The sequence below is a fragment of the Euprymna scolopes genome, chromosome 20 (genome assembly GCF_053919585.1).
Source record: "Euprymna scolopes isolate OS-2025 chromosome 20, ASM5391958v1, whole genome shotgun sequence".
Taxonomy (NCBI): Eukaryota; Metazoa; Mollusca; class Cephalopoda; order Sepiida; family Sepiolidae; genus Euprymna; species Euprymna scolopes.
The window spans coordinates 22,752,064-22,770,607 of record NC_136501.1 but is presented as its reverse complement, the minus strand read 5'-3'; the positions used below and the strand labels follow the sequence as shown (position 1 = coordinate 22,770,607).

The 18,544-nt window shown below is 37.4% G+C and overlaps 1 protein-coding gene across 3 annotated transcripts in view; it reads left to right on the top strand.

Moving 5' to 3' along the window:
- The window catches only part of LOC145241359 (MAM and LDL-receptor class A domain-containing protein 2-like), a 201,350-nt gene that overhangs the window by 156,038 nt on the left and 26,768 nt on the right, over positions 1 to 18,544 (top strand). For all 3 annotated transcript variants that reach the window (XM_080104232.1, XM_080104233.1, XM_080104234.1), the window contains 5 exons: positions 2,636 to 2,790; positions 8,233 to 8,373; positions 10,629 to 10,739; positions 12,199 to 12,316; positions 16,569 to 16,676. In XM_080104232.1, the coding sequence (XP_079960358.1) occupies positions 2,636 to 2,790; positions 8,233 to 8,373; positions 10,629 to 10,739; positions 12,199 to 12,316; positions 16,569 to 16,676 (633 nt within the window). The remainder of the gene's footprint in view (positions 1 to 2,635; positions 2,791 to 8,232; positions 8,374 to 10,628; positions 10,740 to 12,198; positions 12,317 to 16,568; positions 16,677 to 18,544) is intronic.

Below are 18,544 nucleotides of genomic sequence, written 5' to 3'. Positions count from 1 at the left end.
GAGGGGCAAGACGTTTCAGGCCAATCGCCAGGTCAAGGAAAACTCGGAGTTGTTGAGATGCCTTGAACCTGGCGCCCAGCTCCACCGAAAGCAGATCTCCTCCTTTAACAACCCTAGATGCTCAATGAGCGGATCATTGGAAGCTCCCCCCCCCCACTAGTTCCTTTCTAGTCAACCGTGAAAGGTCGTTGGACCTTGGGAGGTTCCTTAGCATGACCTTACACTCACTCAAGAATTGTGTGTCTCTCCATGGTTTTCGATGCACCTCGACCTTGTGGTCTAGGATGAGGTCCGAAAAGCAGCCTCAACCATAGGGTTCCATGCAGACTCTTTTGTCAAGATTTGACTCAGGAAGGTTAGCTTCTTGGTATTCCATGAACAAAGCTTCTTTCTTAGAACTGCCCGCCTGTGGAACTCTGTTCCGTCTGCCTGCTTCCCACCGGACTACAACTTGGATGTGTTCAAGTCCAACGTTAACAAATTTCTAATGAACCGCCCCCTTAAGTAAACACTTCATCAAATCTCCACACTAACGTAATGTACTTGCAATAACCCTTATCCCTGAGTGGCTTCCGGGCCTTGATAAGTGGTGATCACTGTGTAAAAAAAAAAAAAATCTCGACAACACCTCAAGTCGAGCATTCGCAAACCTCCCTCGCACAGATGTTGAGCCCAGACCTGTCTGTGAACCCAATGTTTCCCTTTGTCCCAAAGAAGAAAGAACAACTTGCTCTGTAGGGATTTTAGATCTCAGTCAGGGGAAGTACAGCCAGTCGGTAAATGATGAGCAGAAAGATGTAGGTAGCCCATGCCTTCGCTCTGCTCTTCAAGGATAGTCTCCTTCAAACCTACAAGTCGACCGCGACTTCGACCTTTAACTTTCCCTCCGACCAATTCTTTTCCAGCTGGAGGTCGGGTTTGAACCAGATGCTGACGCTCCAAACTGTGCCATCGGTCCAGTTGAAGGAAGTGGGAAGAGAGTCGGCGCCCCTCCAGGCTCCCAACTGCAGATCTACCAGATTTGCTGCGGTTGATTTTGGCCCCAATAGTCTTTTCGTACCATGTGAGCGCCTCTGTCACTGCCTTGATGTCTCGGAAGCTTGACACAAAGATGGTGATGCCATCGGCAAATGTGGAAACTCTGGTTCTCAATCCGCCAAGCAGAGCAATTCCGTGCAGGACCGGATTGGCTTCCTCCCACCTCAGCTTGCAAAATAGCGACTCCAATGCAAGGACATAAAGCAGGGGAGACAGTGGACAGTCCTGACGCACGGAACGAAATCTGCATTAATCAAAATAACATATTTTATGACCAGGAAATGTCGGGCGGCCTGCTAGTATTATATACTTTGTAATAAACTTTGTAATTTACTTTTAATATATGAAATACTTTAGCTAATATGCGTGTTATTTATCTTTTTTATTATTATTTTGGGAATTCTTGGAGATGAGGCTTCATAATTTATGTAATTATTCTTTTTTGGGGGACTGTTATCCTCATCTTTATAGTTGTCATTATTTCAACACGTTTCGGTCAAAAAAACAAAAATGTAATAATAATAATACCATCCGGTTAAGACCTCACATGTGAAGACCAGATAAGAACAAAAAAATTCGATTTATAAGATCAAAAAATGCAACCTTTATCGTCCCTTGAGGCCCATGGTGCAGTGGATAGAGGCGTTGATTCTCTATGGTTCCAGGTGAGCATTGTCTGAAGATAGCGGTTTCAATCCTACCCAGGCAGACCAAAGAATTAGTTGGCCAAAACGTGGTGAGGCAACAACTATGGGAGGCAGTAATTACTGAGAATATGTTGCAAGACTCTGCGTTCCTATCCCACCGCAGTTAATCGCCTGAAGAAGGCCAGAGGATGAGTTGTCCGAAACGTGGTGAAACAACAATTATGAATATGAGGATAAGAGACAACAAAAAAGAACAGATGCATATAATATATTTTTTGTTGATTATACCTGTCTTGATTATTACCAGGCTATTAGCATTAATATATCTATTTTATATATTGATAAAAGTGAAAATGTGTGTGAGGACACTTCTCAACCTATATACTCAACGAATGTTTGATCTACAGATTTGAAATTTGGTATATAGAATATTAAGATATGTGGAAAACGTTTTAATCTGGAAAAAGGCTGCTAAGTGGTTAAAATTCAAAAATTAGTATATAGAGTCATCGGATTTTTGTTTGCTGTTTCATGAATGCGCATGCATGAAAAGTTCACATTGCATATTACTTATGTTAAGAGTAAGTAGTTTGAAAACACATTTTAATGGTCGTGTCACGCTGGTCCAATGGTTATTGTACTTGACTAAGTGTCTTTAGGGCTTGGTTTCAATCTCAGCTCAAATATTCTTTTTTTCTTATAAGAAAAAAACATAATATTCATATGCACATGTCTCAGTTTCTTTCCGTTTTTTTTTTTGTTTTTTATTTCATATTTTTTTTTTTACAGAAATTTAACGTTACGTTTAATACCTGGCAACGTTTGGCTCATTTGCTAGCATAATATAAATGTACAATTTACTGCTCAATTAAAAAATCATCAATTATTATTTTTTTTTTTTTTCAATAAACGATTTACTTTATTAATTCTCATTTCTTTTCCCACTGCAGTGGAATTGTCAAGACAGAAATATTTCCGGCTTTTCGGTCGAATATCAAAAATGTCGAGTGTTCTGGAGGCGAACCTTCGTTTTCTGATTGCCGAGTGTCTTTCTGTGAGAATTGTATTTGTCGTCACAGCACCTTTGTCGAATGCTCCAATACAAGTGAGTGGGCAAATATTTATTTTGCGAATTCAAACTTGCTTTTAGGAAGTAGGAGGCTACTATCAGGGACATAAGTTGCAGGGGCATTATGAAGGGAGATGAGTAGCAAGATGTTTGTTCACATTACACTTGAACTTCTGCATATCAGTACAGTTGGGAAAGCAGAATCTCGGAAGGGAGTTCCAAAGACTTACAGTTCTAGGGAAGAAACTATTGGAATAAAAGGCTTTCTTACACCTAGGGATCTCTACTGTGAAGGGGTGGAACTTAGTTGCTTGTCTGGTTTGTCGGGGGTAGTCACGTCGAGGGGGTACAAGTGCTCGTAGTTCGTCAGAGCATTCACCATTAAAGTATTTATAGAACAGGCAGAGGGATGCAACATTTCGCCGGTGAGACAGAGGCTGAAGCCCAGATGACAGTTCAGGCAGGACCTATTAGGTTGGCAACTCTCTTTTGAACCCTGTCCAGGAGTGAGAGACAAGCAAAGATGTACCAGCCCAAATGTCACAACAGTACTCCATACATGAGCGAATGGTCTTATAGAGGTATAGGATACTGTCAGGCGCAAGTAGTTTTCTAGAACGGTAGAGAGAGCCCACCTTCTTTGCAGCAGCCCTGGCAATAACGAAAAGATTCATTTGTTTGCCTACAATTTTTTAATTCCAGAAACATTTGATAGACTTATCTTGACTAAAGTGACGATTAATCAAGTTTGAAATAAGATGAGGAAGCAAAAACGTATTTTAATCCATGTTAAGTGAAACAATAACAATATACAAAAAAAAAAAAAAAATCATACAGAAAACATGTATAAGAATCTATTTCCCCCAGGGGAAATAACTCGACTTTACTCCGACATTTGTCACAGCGAATTACTTCCCTTAGATCTTGCACAAACAGAACAGAAGAAACATGTTTACGCATATGTGCATAATACATAATTAAATAAATAAGTAAAATTACATCTAAATGAAATAATAATAATAATAATAATAATAAAAATAATAATAATAATAATAATAATAATAATGATGATAATGATAATGATGATAATAAAAATAATAATAATAATAAAAATAATAATAATGATGATGATGATGATGATGATGATGATGATGATGATGATGATGATGATGATGATGATGATAATAGAAGATGAAGAAAGTCAAGATAGCATCCACTTATTGCAGGAGCAGGAGCACTAGGAACAATACTTGAAAATAAACTTGGAAAAAAAAAAGAATGGGGGAGATTGGAATGACAGGGATGGCTGAGAAGATACAACGGATAACAATAATGAAAACGGCTGAAATATTAAGAAAACCCTTTGAATGCGGAGACTAACATATATGGGCACAAGCTGGCATACAGAAACCGCAGCACACAGATGTAAAACACAAAGAAACAGCACAAGAATTCAAGAAAATTTGTAATTTGTTATATTTATAAGTTACCCCCTCTCGTTTTTATTTATGTGTGTGGGTTACCATAAACTGAGGCCACACCAAATAAATGAGGAGGGTCAAGGAGGATGGAAAGACCGAGGAATGAAAGCACTAGCCAGACTTCTGCTGGTTGAGTGCAAAGAGGACTGAGACCTTGGGGAGACTTATTGCTACCTAAATTATAGTGAAGACTAATGGTCGCTACTAATGAGAAATCAATGCTAAGCGGTTGTTGCAATAATGCAAATTAATCTGCAAGGGTTATCGTAAGGGTTTTTTTTTTACACAGTGGTCACCACTGATCAAGGCCCAGAAGCCACTCAGGGATAAGGGTTATTGCAAGTACATTACGTTAGTGTGGAGATTTGATGAAGTGTTTACTTAAGGGGGCAGTTCATTAGGAATTTGTTAACGTTGGACTTGAAACCGTCCAAGTTGTAGTCAAGTGGGAAGCAGGCAGACGGAACAGAGTTCCACAGGCGTGCAGTTCTAAGAAAGAAGCTTTGTTCATGGAATCCACGTTTTGATTTAGGCACAGATATAGAGTGGGGGAAATTTTTCACAGTGGATTCAGCTAGACGGGTGTTTTTCGTGAAAGATTGGCGAGGGGGGACCAAAGATTGGAGTTCAGACGAGCACCTGCCATGGAAATAACGATAAAACAAGGATAGGCTCGCAACGTCTCTTCTGTGGGAGAGAGATTGCAGGGTGTATAATACTTGAAATCTGGAAAGACTTGTATTCACAGACTTCAGAAAACACGAGTTGTTCTTAAAGATGAATCTTTGATGATGACTTGTGTGACTTCTCCTAGTGAGTTGTTGTTGTTAATAATAATAATAATAATAATAATAATAATAATAGTATAATTATTACTGGTAAATATCACAACAATAGTTTAATAATAACAAACATAAATGTACATTTTAAAAATAATTCAAGAGCCCCTTCGAATTTAAGCTAGCATGTAAAGACGTCTCCACCGAGTAGTTGTACATATGCTTAAAATTTTTCTTCTTTCTGGAGATGAGATCTGCCTCGAAAATTCAGAGAACATAACACTACTATACCATCAAACTATTTACATATCATGCACAATACTTCAAGCGAACTACAACGTCCTTCTCTGGAATATTTCAGTTTTCAAGTAAAAGTATGCTTATATGTTTATACAAATAGGATTTACTCTTAAATAAATTAACCGATCATTATGAGTTTTAGAACACAATGCTTCAAGAAAACTACAACATAGAGAAACTAGACTAGGAAAATCAAACTCTGATCCTTATTAATTTACCCCAGAAATTATTCCAGTAATTTCTCGTCGTCGGTATTGGATGAAGGAGTCACCATTTATCAAGGCCAGAGGCCACTCGAGGATAAGGGTTAATAAGCATATAATTGTCAATGGGATAACGTAGTAATTGTTAGTGGAAATTTGGTAAATTGGATTACTTAAGGGGAACGGCTCATCAAGAACTTGTTTACGTTGGACTTGAAGACGACCATATTATAGTCAGCCGGAAAGCAAGCAAATGGAAGAGAGTTCCACAGGTGTGCAGTTCTAAGAAAAAAAGCTTTTGTTCATGGAATCTACGTTTATGTGTAGGCATGGATAAAGAGTGGGGGAAATTATTGATAGTGTTTTCAGCTAGACAATTGTTTCTTGTGAAAGTTTGGCATGGGGGGATCATAGATTAGAGCTCAGACGAGCACTTGCCATTTCTCGCCGCCATTAGATTAAGACATGCTGGGTGAATAAAAGTGCAATTTCAAACTAAGCAACCGTTATTGTGCCTAAAAGTCTTCAGAACGAATGCTCAAAACTTTACATTATTAGAATTTAATTCGCTTTTTATCTGAAACACTAAAAGAAATCACTTGGGCAGCAACACAGATTCCATGGAGAGAGATATCGAAATTTGAATCTCAAAAGCATTGATAAGTTGCGAATCAGTATGGACTTCAAGACTAACTGACAAACTGAACAGGCAGTTCTCCAGAGAAGTGGTGGAGTCAGTCCTTGTTCATGGGGCTACAACCTGGACACTCACCAAAAAACGGTACATACACTTGTATGCTATAAACAGTGTTAAATATATCTTGTCAAAATCATCCCACGAAACAGCAACTTAACCTACTTGCTATATTTACTATCATCAAGGAGCAACGTCTACGATTTTCCAGTCACTGTCAGAGAAGCAAGAGATGGTGAGAAATGTATTACTGTGGACACCACAGAACGGGCGCATGAGCAAAGGACGACCTCGATCCACGTACATCCAGCAAATTGCGCATGACACCAGCTATGATCCTGGAAATCTGAGGCAGCTGATGGAGGACAGGAAAGTCTGGAGAGAGAGTCACATTGATCTGGGCATGGTGCCTGACGAGATAGATAGATTTCATTTGAAGACAATTCTGCTAATAACATAGAAAAAGCCTTTCTCAAGCCGCCATTGGACAAATATTTTAGCTTTAAATGAAGCTAGTAAATAAAGAGTTGATGAAATTTGTGCGATTTACTTATTTTTTGTGTGGAAAATAGTTTTTGTCAGATGTATTAACTTTCTTAGAAAGTTGAAAACTGCTGGGTCCTTCTGCCTCACTTTCTTTCTCACTTTGAGCCGGAACTTTTTTAAGGAGGGACTTTTCTCTCCTCTCACCGTTTTCTCTGCTTGAGCAAAAGCACAGTCGCCTATCAATCTGAGTTCAGTTTTTTATTCCTCTCAAATCTCGGGAATTCTCGCAGTTAGTTTTGTCCTCTTTCCCATAAAACCAACTACGCCTACCGCTTGTTCTTTTTCCTCTCGCAGCCCCTGCGTATTGACAGCGAACAGAACAGACTTTCTGTCTTTTAGAGGTGAGTGCATTAGAAGAATTACTACTACAAATGTCCTATGGGATAAGCTGATTTACCCATATTAGGAATAATGGACTTGCCCAGAAACTATAAATATAATTGCATTTAACACTTTATTGGGTAGCATGTCACGCTGCTCATTTGGAGTTTGATAACAATCGCTCACACATGCCAGTTAAGGTTTCAATCGTGACAATCAGTATGGCAGAAACTGCATCATTCTGGTGGCCTTTTATCTGGCAGGATGACGTATTCGTTCTAGATAGTCCTAGGAGGTCCACCCTTTGTGGTAGAGTAAGTTTATTGCATACCAACAAGGCTGTCCAGGAATTTTTTAAAAGGCCAGAGTGCTCCTCTTTAGGGGTGCTGGTTTGACTCTCTCATATCTTCCGACGATGTGTCAATTCTTCCTGCATGGGGGGGGAGTAAATAACAGTGATTCGTTACAGTTATGGCCGCAGAATCATGACGTGCACTTCTGTTACATACTTTTGCTAATACACTTTTTTTTAACTATACCAGTATAGTTGTCTTATTTTCGCCCTGCAAGACAACAACGATGGATTTGAAACTTATACAGCTACAACAAAGAATGAAAATTTGCTGCCATAACCAAGCCCTTAAGCCAACCTGCCTCTGTGTTAACTACAGCGGCTTGCAAATACAGAAAAGGGCTAGGTCTTTTTAGCTGACAAGACTCAAACCTCAAAACATTTTCAATAATTTAAATAGAAATCCACATAGCATCTGCTTTAGAACCCGACAGTTATTGGCAGTTATGACTGCAGAATCATGAAGTGTACTTCTGTAGCATAGTTTTGCTAATACGCTTTTTGTCAATTATACCAGTACATTTGTATTGATTGTTATCGACCTGTGCGGCGGCAAGAGAAAGTGGAATCTGGGTTGGAATTTTTTTCCTTCATTTCTGTCGAACTAAAATATCTCGTCATTTGCAAATATTAGATATGACTAATTTCTCAGTTTTGTAATTTTTTATGAAATAAAACGTCAGATTGTAGATTTCAAAGTTATTGATGAATTCCACTCGCCAGCCGAGTGTTCTAATCCTAAATATGTAACCCAATTTCTTTTTTCTTTCTTTCTTTTTTTTTTTCTTTTTTTTCATTATAGGCTGTTCCTCTACAGAGCTTCCATGCCCTGTGAAGGAAAGACAAAAGTCAGCAAAGCACAAGAACGATATATGCATGGCAAAAGAATTGTTCTGTGACGGTGAACAAGACTGTACAGGAGGAACGGATGAAGAAAACTGCCGTAAGAACTTTTGGTAAAATGTAGACAATAGAACAAATGACCGCTAAGTTCTTAGAATGTTTCCAAGTTTTGTAAATGATGTTTATACCAAATTTATTTATTTCTTTATTTATTTTTACAAAAGAAGTCCCAACTTATCAAGGCCTGGAGGATAAGGGTGAATAAGTGCACGGAAGTCAATGGGAAAATATCGAAGTAATCGTTAATAGTAGAAATTTGGTAATTTGGGTTACTTAAGGGGAACAGTTCATCAAGAGCTTGTTTACGATTGACTTGAAGACGACCATGTTATAGTAAGCTGGAAAGGGGGAAAACGGAAGAGAGTTCCACAGGCGTGCAGTTCTAAGAAAGAAGCTTTATTCATAGAATCTACGTTTAGGCACAGATAAAGAGTGGGGGAAATTGTTGATAGTGGCTTCAGATAGACGAGTGCTTCTTGTGAAAGTCAGGCAAGGGGGAACCACAGATTTGAGCTCAGACAAGCATGTGCAATGAAAATAACGATAGAGTAGAGACAGACTCCCAACAACACTTCTGTTTGAAAGAGGTTGCAAGGAAGAGAAAAGGTCACCCCCCCCACTAGGCTACATAGTCTATTTTGAATTCTGTCAAGGCAGGATAAGTGCTTCTAGCAACTCCTGCCCAGATGTGGCAACAGTACTCCATCCTTGAATGTATTAGACAAAATACTATTAGGAACTAATTCAATAAATGTTACCCTAACATAGGCTGACATATATTCGGTGGGTTTTTAACAGTATTTGTATAGTTTTTTTAGTTTTAACTCCTTTTCCCAAACTTACCGTGTAAAAGAGAGAGTCGGTAAACACTTTATGTTTTTCGAGCTGAATAAACATGTTGCATTAAATAAAAACACTAAAAAATTATCCAGTTAAGTAGAAAAGTAACTTATCTTGTCTTTGATAACATTTATTTGCTATATATTTGTTTTTTGACAACTTTTTCGAATCTGTGTGTTTAGTAATACAAACCCATTATTTTATATACGCTTTAAATGGAAGTTTACATAGATATGTAAACATAGAATGTTTGTCCATATTTTGAGAGGCCATCGTAGAACACGACTGAGATATCAACGAAGCCTGCGTCGACAATTTAAGGGTTGTGAATTATCCAAGGGTAGGGAAAATCATAATAATAATTTCCAGTTCAGTTTGACAAATCATATTTGATTAAAAGTTATTAATAAGAGTCAGTGTTCATTTGTTTGCATTGTAATAAGTTCAGTGAGAAATGCTAAGAGTATTTAAATAAGTTTATACATTTGTTTTTTAGGAGCAGACGACAATATGAAAGAGTTATTAGTTGTGTGTATGTGTGTGCTTTAGTGTCAGAATATTTCATGTGTGTGTGTGCTTTAGTGTCAGAGTATGTATTTTCACGGTAGAAAGTTCAGAGAGAAATGTTAGGTATATTAAAATAATGAATAAATTTATGCATTTGGTTCTCATCAGCAGAAAATATTGTGAAAGGGTTAATGCGTCATGTATATGTGTGCTGTGTGCGCGTTAATGTTAACGTGCGTATGCTTATGATTGTCTGTGTGTGCGTTAGTGTTAATACGGTAATACATCGTGTGTATGTGTGTGCGTTAGTGTTAACGTGCATATGCTTATGAGTAGGGCTATGACAACAGCATATTCTTTTCCTTGTTTTGATTCTCAGGTATATATCCATTAATATCTCATATGTTTTTATGTAGAGTGATGTGATTCTCGGTTGATTAATTGTCTCTACTGTGTTGGATATATACTCGAGAGCAAAAACAATAAAAATAATATGCTGTTGTCATAGCCCTACTTATGACTGTCTATGTTAGTGTTAGAGTTAGTATGTCGTGTGTATGTGTGTGTGTTAGTTTTAGGGCGTAGACTTATGATTGTTTGTGTGTGCTTTTATTAACCCTTATCCTCGAGTGACATTTATGCCTTGATAAGTGGTGACTCCTTGGTGTCAAAAGATTTTTCCAGGCTTGCTGTCTACATCACCTAAAAATATGAAATTAAACAAACACAAATTTAAAATTAAAAAAATGAGGCGCTTTTTTGTACCACCCTGTAGATAGACAGATTTTCTTTTCTTTATTCTTATCTAATCTTATATTTCTCTTGCGTTGAGAGGAAGCCACATCTTCTGCAGAACAAAATAGCAAAAAGCCGCCATGTTTTTGATACAATGTAATATCAATGCAATACTTGATGATCATATGTACGTGTCACTCTTTCTGTTTTCAGACCAATGCGGCATTGGTGAATTCCAATGCCTTAATAGAAAGTGCATTTCAAAACGCCAACGTTGCAACGGAGTCGACGACTGCGGCGACCACTCTGATGAACACCATTGTTGTAAGTAAAGTTGTGCACTCTCCATTTCTTTCAGAATCAAGTCAGAGCTCATCTGAAAATGTTGACCAGCATTGTTTGCCTAAAATATTGATCCTACAGACTGCAGAATAGTAGGCGCTGCTTTAATTCCCGATAAAATAGCTGTGTTCCATATTAAGGATCCTATGTTAATAGCGTTTAATTTAGCTAGTGTGAATTTTGACGATGGTCACACTTAGTGCATGTCATGATAACCCGGACTTGCAAATACCGCAATCATTTCGCAGCATTGAATTAAGGATGGATGAAATGCAAGTTCAAAGATCAAGAACACGAATGACGTCACATTTTTTTTGTTTTGTTTTTTGTTTTTTTCTTTTTTCTTTTTTTTTTTTAATCGAAAGAAAACAAAATTTTCAAATCGTTTTTTTTTGTGTGTGTGGAAACCATATGGCAATGGCCGCTGGTAATGCGAGCCTACCATGGACAATTGGCCAATATTGTATAAAACTTTGATAATAGCTAAGTGCGAAATGTTATCTCGATGTCTCTGTCCATATGTCACTCGTTTCAGTTAAGAAGTTAACTAAATAACTAAATAATTAGCTAAGAGAACATTTGTCGCCCTCTCCCGAGTTAATTATCTCCAAAATAAAACCTTTAAGAAAACTCTCAACGAACGTCTCCATGTGTTCTTTATGCATAAAAAAGCTTATTGTATAACTAGACGAAACTATGACAAAGGCCGTGTGACAAAGAATCGACTATAAAAGAAATGAGAATAAGAAATCACTATTAAACACTCTACATGTATGCATAAATAACTTTTTCTTGTTTTAGAAAATATTACAATTGTTAGCCTCTTAACCAACACCATGTCGGACTCTCAAGGACGCGGAAGCAAATCAAAGTTCAATTTACCAGTCCACATAGATTGGCCCGCCCGCAGACACGATATCCCCTTAAGGGTATTTAAGGCTTTCCCTTTAAGCCAACATCATCTCCTCAACCAGCCTGCTAGAAAAGTGGCGACTCTTTCAACCGAGGTAACCATTCAGAAAAAGTCATGCTAATCAATCCCAACATCAGAGAAATATAAGTACACAAAAAGGAATTACTTAAAACCGTCTTTTGTACGTGGGCAGAGGTCAAACAGTGAACATTTTTCCACTGGTATTTATCACCACGACCAACACCATATCGAACTCTCCAGGACGTGAGACCAAGTCAAAGTTATTTAATTGCTGGATACGGAACAAACAAGACGACCTCGCTAAACAGAAAAGATGTCATTGGAAAATGTACAATTTCCCTCTGCTTAATTCCTTCAATGTTTTACCCTGTATTCTTCTATTTATGTATTTACTGTTAATCATTTACCGTCTTTATAGTTTGTCGTAGACAGACTATTAACAAATAAAATGTTTTTGGTTTCTGTAAATGTCAATAATTTTCCAGTTAAAAATTGCTTCAATTTTAGTTCTGCACAATGGAACCTCCTTTCTTTACCTTCACGATGAAAAGTACGAAAAAGTATGCGAAATTAATTTAAATGAACAGAATGTTGCGAATCAACTCTGCAAAGCAGTTGGAAAGGGGTAAGTAGAGAATCATATATAAATTTTATAAGTATAAAAATATTTGTGTCCGGGGCAACGCCAAGTGGTCTTGCTAGTATGTGATGATTAGGGTTGTGACAACAACATAGTCTTTTCATTGTTTTGATTCTTGAGTATGTATCCGTTAATGTCTTATATCTTTTGATATAGACTGATGTGGTTCTCGGTTGATTGACTGTGTCTTACTGTGTCGGGTATATACCTGAGAGTCAAAAGAATGAAAAGAATATGCTGTTGTCACAGCCCTAGTGATTATATTGTCAGATTGAAAAGAGAAACAAAATCAACAAATGTATTGAATATAACGAGAAACGCAAAATATAATTGTTCACAGGAATAGAGATACTCGAAGAAGAAGTCCAACCTGTGACTCTATCGGCATTGTTATTGTACCTATTTACAATGCCTCCCCACGGGACAGAGTTAGACACCAGGGTCGTTTTTTAACGTAGAGAAAAGGTACAAAATAAAAATTGTCTCAGTTGTGAAGGATTTCTCCTCCACTGAAAAAGAACAAGAAACGGAAGTGCCGCATCTGAAGAACAGATGGTATTTATTTGCTCCCCCACTGAGCAAATTAGGCACAAGGCCGTTTTTAATGTGAGGTAAAAACCAGCTCCCCTAAAAGTAGGCAAAAAGGGGGCACTCTGGTTACCAAAAATAATAATTGTCCCAGTATAGAGGGTTTCCCCTCCATTGACTGGTACAAATTATCTTAAGTGCAGTATCTGCCGGAACAGATGGTATTTATTTGCTCCCCCACCGAGCAAATTAGGCACAAGGCCGATTTTTAAAGTGAGGAGTGAAGGGGAAATGGGGACCAACTCCCCGGGGAGTAGGGGAGCTGGATAGTGACAATTGGTATGAAGGGTTGCCCCTACATTGACCAAGGTCTTATATGTGGGGTCGCCCCCACATATGGTCTTTGCTTGCAGTATCTGCCAGAACAGATGGTATTTATTTGCTCCCCCACTGAGCAAATTAGGCACAAGGCCGTTTTTAATGTGAGGTAAAAACCAGCTCCCCTAAAAGGGGTCACTCTGGTTACCAAAAATAATAATTGTCCCAGTATAGAGGGTTTCCCCTCCATTGACTGGTACAAATTATCTTAAGTGCAGCATCTGCCAGAACAGATACTACACTTTGATCTTGTTTATATATTTTATTGAGAAAGAAAAAATTGAACATAAAAAACGTACAAAAAATTCAATTCAACAAAATTAGGCACAAGGCCCTACAAGAAGTTGGGAGGGGGAGGGTACAGGGTCTTTTTGACTATGTAACAGATGAGACTTTGAAGTCTTACTCTTGACTGGCAACATTTACCAAAATACCTCAATCACTCTGTGGATCCTAATCTAACTAATAACCCCAGCGTTCAATGTAAAATTTAACTATGTACAATTTGTATATTCATTTCTGTATGTTGTGTGTGCATTTTTTTTTTTTTTTTTTTTTTTTTGTGTGTGTGTATGTGTGAGAAAATAAAGTTCGATTTCATTAGAAAGAGTTCTTGAATTAATTGGCATAAAATGTTCGTGGAGTGGGAAAAAACTAATGAAAATGTTCATTTCAAAAAAAAGGAAAAAACTACTAATGTGTTGTTAGTAAGACCCCCCTGTACTATTCTATGTGGCTAGATCCCCCACTGTTTTCCGGGGAACCGAAAACAAGCAGAGCATCCCTAATGGGGTTTGGGGAAGTGGCCTTAATGGAGGTGGGAGAAAATAAAGCAACGGATGGAGGGGGTAGGAAGGTGACCTCTGAGTAGGGGGATGACCGGGAGCATCAGAAAATAAAGATGAGGAGCAGGGGGGTTGGGCAGACTCAGAGGTTCTCTAATACCAAAAAATAAAATCAGGAGCAGGATCTCATTTGTACTACACTTTGATCTTGACCAAAAGGAGCTGAGGTCGCCGATGCCAGTAAACAGTGCGATGAATGAGGCTGTGGAAAGATGCTTTCTGGAGTTTGAGGACTCAGACATCTTTCTGATTTTAGAAAGAGGCAAAACAGAGTGAAAAGTTATTAATTTAAAATTCTCTCTGAGTTGGAAAAGAGAGAAAAAGAGAAAAGAAGGTTATTAATTTATAACTTCTGCATGCAGGGAGAAGGGACGAGATTAGCAATATAAGCAAAGGAAAATGCAAGTTAGCGATTTGCTTCTGCTCGACCGAAAGGTTTAAGTCATTCTGAGATAAACCCCCCGGAATTAGAGTTGCTGCCGTCAACTAAAATCACCCAGAATATAAGAACAAAAAAGTAAATAATACAAAGCACAAAAAAAAAATAGTTAAAACAAATCTTTTAACCTTGCTTAAATGCAAAAGCTTACCGAAATAAACGTTTTCAAAAATATGTTAAAAATAAAAAACAAAACGTCCGCCGTAAGGTGGGTGTGAACAAAAAAAAAAAAAAACTAATAGTTATGAGATAACCATCTAACCCATTTGGTTACGACGATTATCATAACAAATATATGTATTTAACATATCCGAGAGATGAACAGATTCACGCATGAAATCGTTTATAAAGAGACGATTTTACGTGACCCCACAAAATCTGATTCTGCAGTCGTTAAGATAGGAAAAATAAATATTTTGTTTTAAATTTCATATATTACGCACCCGAGTCCTTGTTCTTTAAGATAGTACTGGAATAATTTCACAAACTCAATATTGTAACATTTATTCGAATAATGTTTTTATAAGAAAAAAAAAAACAAAAAAAAACAAGCGCCTAATTGTTACTTGATTTTCTTGTGTCGGAATTTTATCTTGCTTCCAGATAAACTCGACGCTAAAGAACTAACCTGAAAAAAAAAAAACCAGCATGAAACAAAAGAGGGGGAAGGGGTAAAGAATAAAATATAATGGTCTTGTTTTGAACCGAAGAAGAAATTTTGTTTGCAATAATAAGTTGCAAATTTTTCCCTTTGCGGGCATTAAACTTAAGAAACGCCAAATGTAATGAAAAAAATAACGCCAAATGTAATGAAAAAAATAACGCCAAATGTAATGAAAAAAATAACACTGGTTCTTATAAATAACACTGGTTCTTATAAAGATGCGTGTATCCATTAACGAATACAATAATAATACTCAAAATGGTATCTCCCAATCACACTCGCATATGAAACAAATTTTAGGAGCGTACTCACAAATTGAAAGCCAGTCAGGCACGTGGCTTTTTCTTTTTTTTTTTGTTTAAAGTCCTTTTAGAATTTTCTCTCCCTCCATACTTGCGTGCAAACCGTAGACACAGATGAATTTCAGAAGCAAGACCGCGTCGCTTGTCCGGGTAGGAGATTCCAAAATTCCTTGTCACTTAAAAAAGGTATTTTCTTTAAAATAATTTCAGTCCTTCTAAAATACGTGCAAAACCGTAGTCATGTAGTTAATTTTCAGAAGTCTGTCTCATCACAACCCGGGTATTCTTGCCGAGGGTTTCTTCTTAGAAGGATGCTCGCCAAAATTCCATCTTCAGTGCCAGGCAATGAACCAAAATGTCCAATCTCCACGTCCGCCGAATTTCAAAAGAGAAAGAATCTCACGCTGGGCTTGTGACGTCATCACAGAGCTAGCATTTCTCTTTTCTCCAAATTAAAGGGAGTTTCGTACAAACCCAAAATATACGAAACTAAAAATCATAAAGGATACAAAATACAAAAACTCATATATAAGAACCAGATAAAAAATAATAAACGTAAACAGGGGAGGGGGGAATGCACCATTATTGGTACAAAAAATTCCAAAACTTGCTTAAAAATGGCGTCTGTTCTTCGTTGATACAATTTTGATGACCAGTGTTACACTCATGATCAAGACAAGATGGGGTGAGTATCTTCATCGGGCGGCAACCTTTTACAAACAGATACCAAGTAACCACCCGAACCCAGGAACGGATAAAGTCGGAAATGTCGCCACGAGAAGTGGGCTACATAATTTATGTTCATATAAAATAATGCCCGAATTAGATTAGAATTGATTTGAAAAAATTGGAGATATTTTAAGTAGTTCATAGAGTGAATGTGGTATTGTGGTGATTGCTGAAGTGAGCATGATGACAGAATCAAATGAATAATACTTGTACGAATGAATCAAAATGTTTCTGCTTAAGAGTAAGATGAAGAATGACCATGAACACTTGCGTTTAATTTATAGAAATTTTTTCCATTTGTTTAAGCAATAATTTTTTTCAAAGTTACTCATTTCATTTGTATTTATTTCAGTAATGCCACAATCGGCCAGTCGCTTTCTTCTGGGAAAGGTATCGAATTTTCTAAAACGAAATCAGAAAAGAACAAATTTCTTCCTGGACTAAATCCGAACAATGTGGCGTGAGTAAAAGAATTTAACTTAAATAATTACCGATCTCGAAGAAGCCAGGCGATCGATCCATTCTTTTATGTGTTATTTTAAATAGCATTAGTTTGAGGCATGCGTAGAACAACGTTTTTTTTTGTTGTTTTTTTTTTTCTCTGTTTTAGTGAGGTCTTTAACTGCTTATATTTATAGTAATATTTCTATACGGCATAATCACGTTGACACACCGGTTCCCGCTGGATCACCAAAGTTAAGCAACGTTTAACCTGGTCAGTATTAAATGGGTGACCATTTGGGACTTTCAGGTGATGTATGTGCTCTCCATTTATCTCGGCATTGTTTCCAGTCGTCATGGTCTTCTCGCCACTGGACTCAAACATTACCGATTCAGGAGAGGTGTGGATGGGATTGCGCAACCTTTGCCTCGCAATTACACGCGCTTCTGCCACGATGGGGTATCCTTTGTCTTTCAAGACTGAACAGAAGCATGGATGGAATATTTCTATTCGTGGTAATATTTATGTTCATAGTAATATTTATGCTTGTATAAAACCAGACCTGAATCGGGTTAAAGGTCATTTGATATCATTTAGTAAAGACAATTTTTGCCCACAAATAATAAGGTTGGGTAAGAATGAGATTTGAAAGAGTCCGAGGAAAGAAGAATTATTTTGGTCTGTAATCAGAAATTGAGTCTTAAATTATCCGTGTTGGATTCGAAGTAGATGCAATAGATGCAAATACATTAATTTAGCATAGACAACATTTTTAACAACAAAGGATAAAGTTATGCAAGAAAGAGAGTTCGAAGAGTTCAAGGAACGTTCTAGGTGAAAAAATTGTTTTTTGTTTGTGAGAAATTGAGTACAATTGTTCATTTCGGCTAGCGTCACGTGTCTTTGCATATTACAGTGGATCTAAATGAGTTAGCCATGTATTTGTTTAATTTTACTCAAGTTAGTTTCAAGGGATTAGTAGTTTACTATGTTATAGGTGATCTTTCTTGTTGTCTCTGTGTATTAGCGGATTCCAGGACAAGAATTCATCTAGTCTGGTGGAATATCCAACTACCACATGAGGCAACATCACTAGTTGATCCATCTTTCATCGTATTAGTCGATGTTGAGTGGATCTTATTTGGGCTTTGAATATATTTTTGCTATTTTGATCCAAGCTTATGTGTAGGATGAAGTCCTCATGTTGGATTCTCCTGACAAACCTTTATAAAAAGAGATAAGAGATAATCGATGATGATGTCTATGTTATTTAAACTCTTTAGTTTTTTTGTTTTGTTTTGTTTTTTCCTTGAGCTAGTTTGAAGAGATCAATTGGATATCTCCTGTAGAAAAAACTTGATTTCATTCTGATTTGAATTTACGTTCGAGGTATCTTTTAAGGACAGACGTTATTCCTTTTATGTCTGCTATCTGTATTTCACTAAAGCTTGGTCTTTCAAAGAATTCAAAACTTACATCGCTACAACACTGGCGACGAGGAATTCGAAACTTACATCACTACAACACTAAATCTGAATTTAGACTCTTCAGTTTTGAATTTGGATCTATGAGCTTTGACAGCAATATGTTGAATCTGGAATCGTCAGTTGTGGCAGTAGTGCATCGAATTTGAATGGAAGAGTCTAACTTCAACACACAGCTGTCAAAGCTCCTGGATCCAAATTCGACACACTGCTATGTGTGGTCGGTACTAACCCTAATCGGGCTTAACTGGCTTCCTCCAAAGGAGGAAGTTTCATGGGAGTATGAAATTCATAAGCAGTCACCAGTCGCATGTATATCCCGTTAGGGGAGATGACGACGTTAGGTTTTTGCAACTCTTGCATTGAGGTGTTGACGTCCTTCTACATGTAGTGCCTGGAATT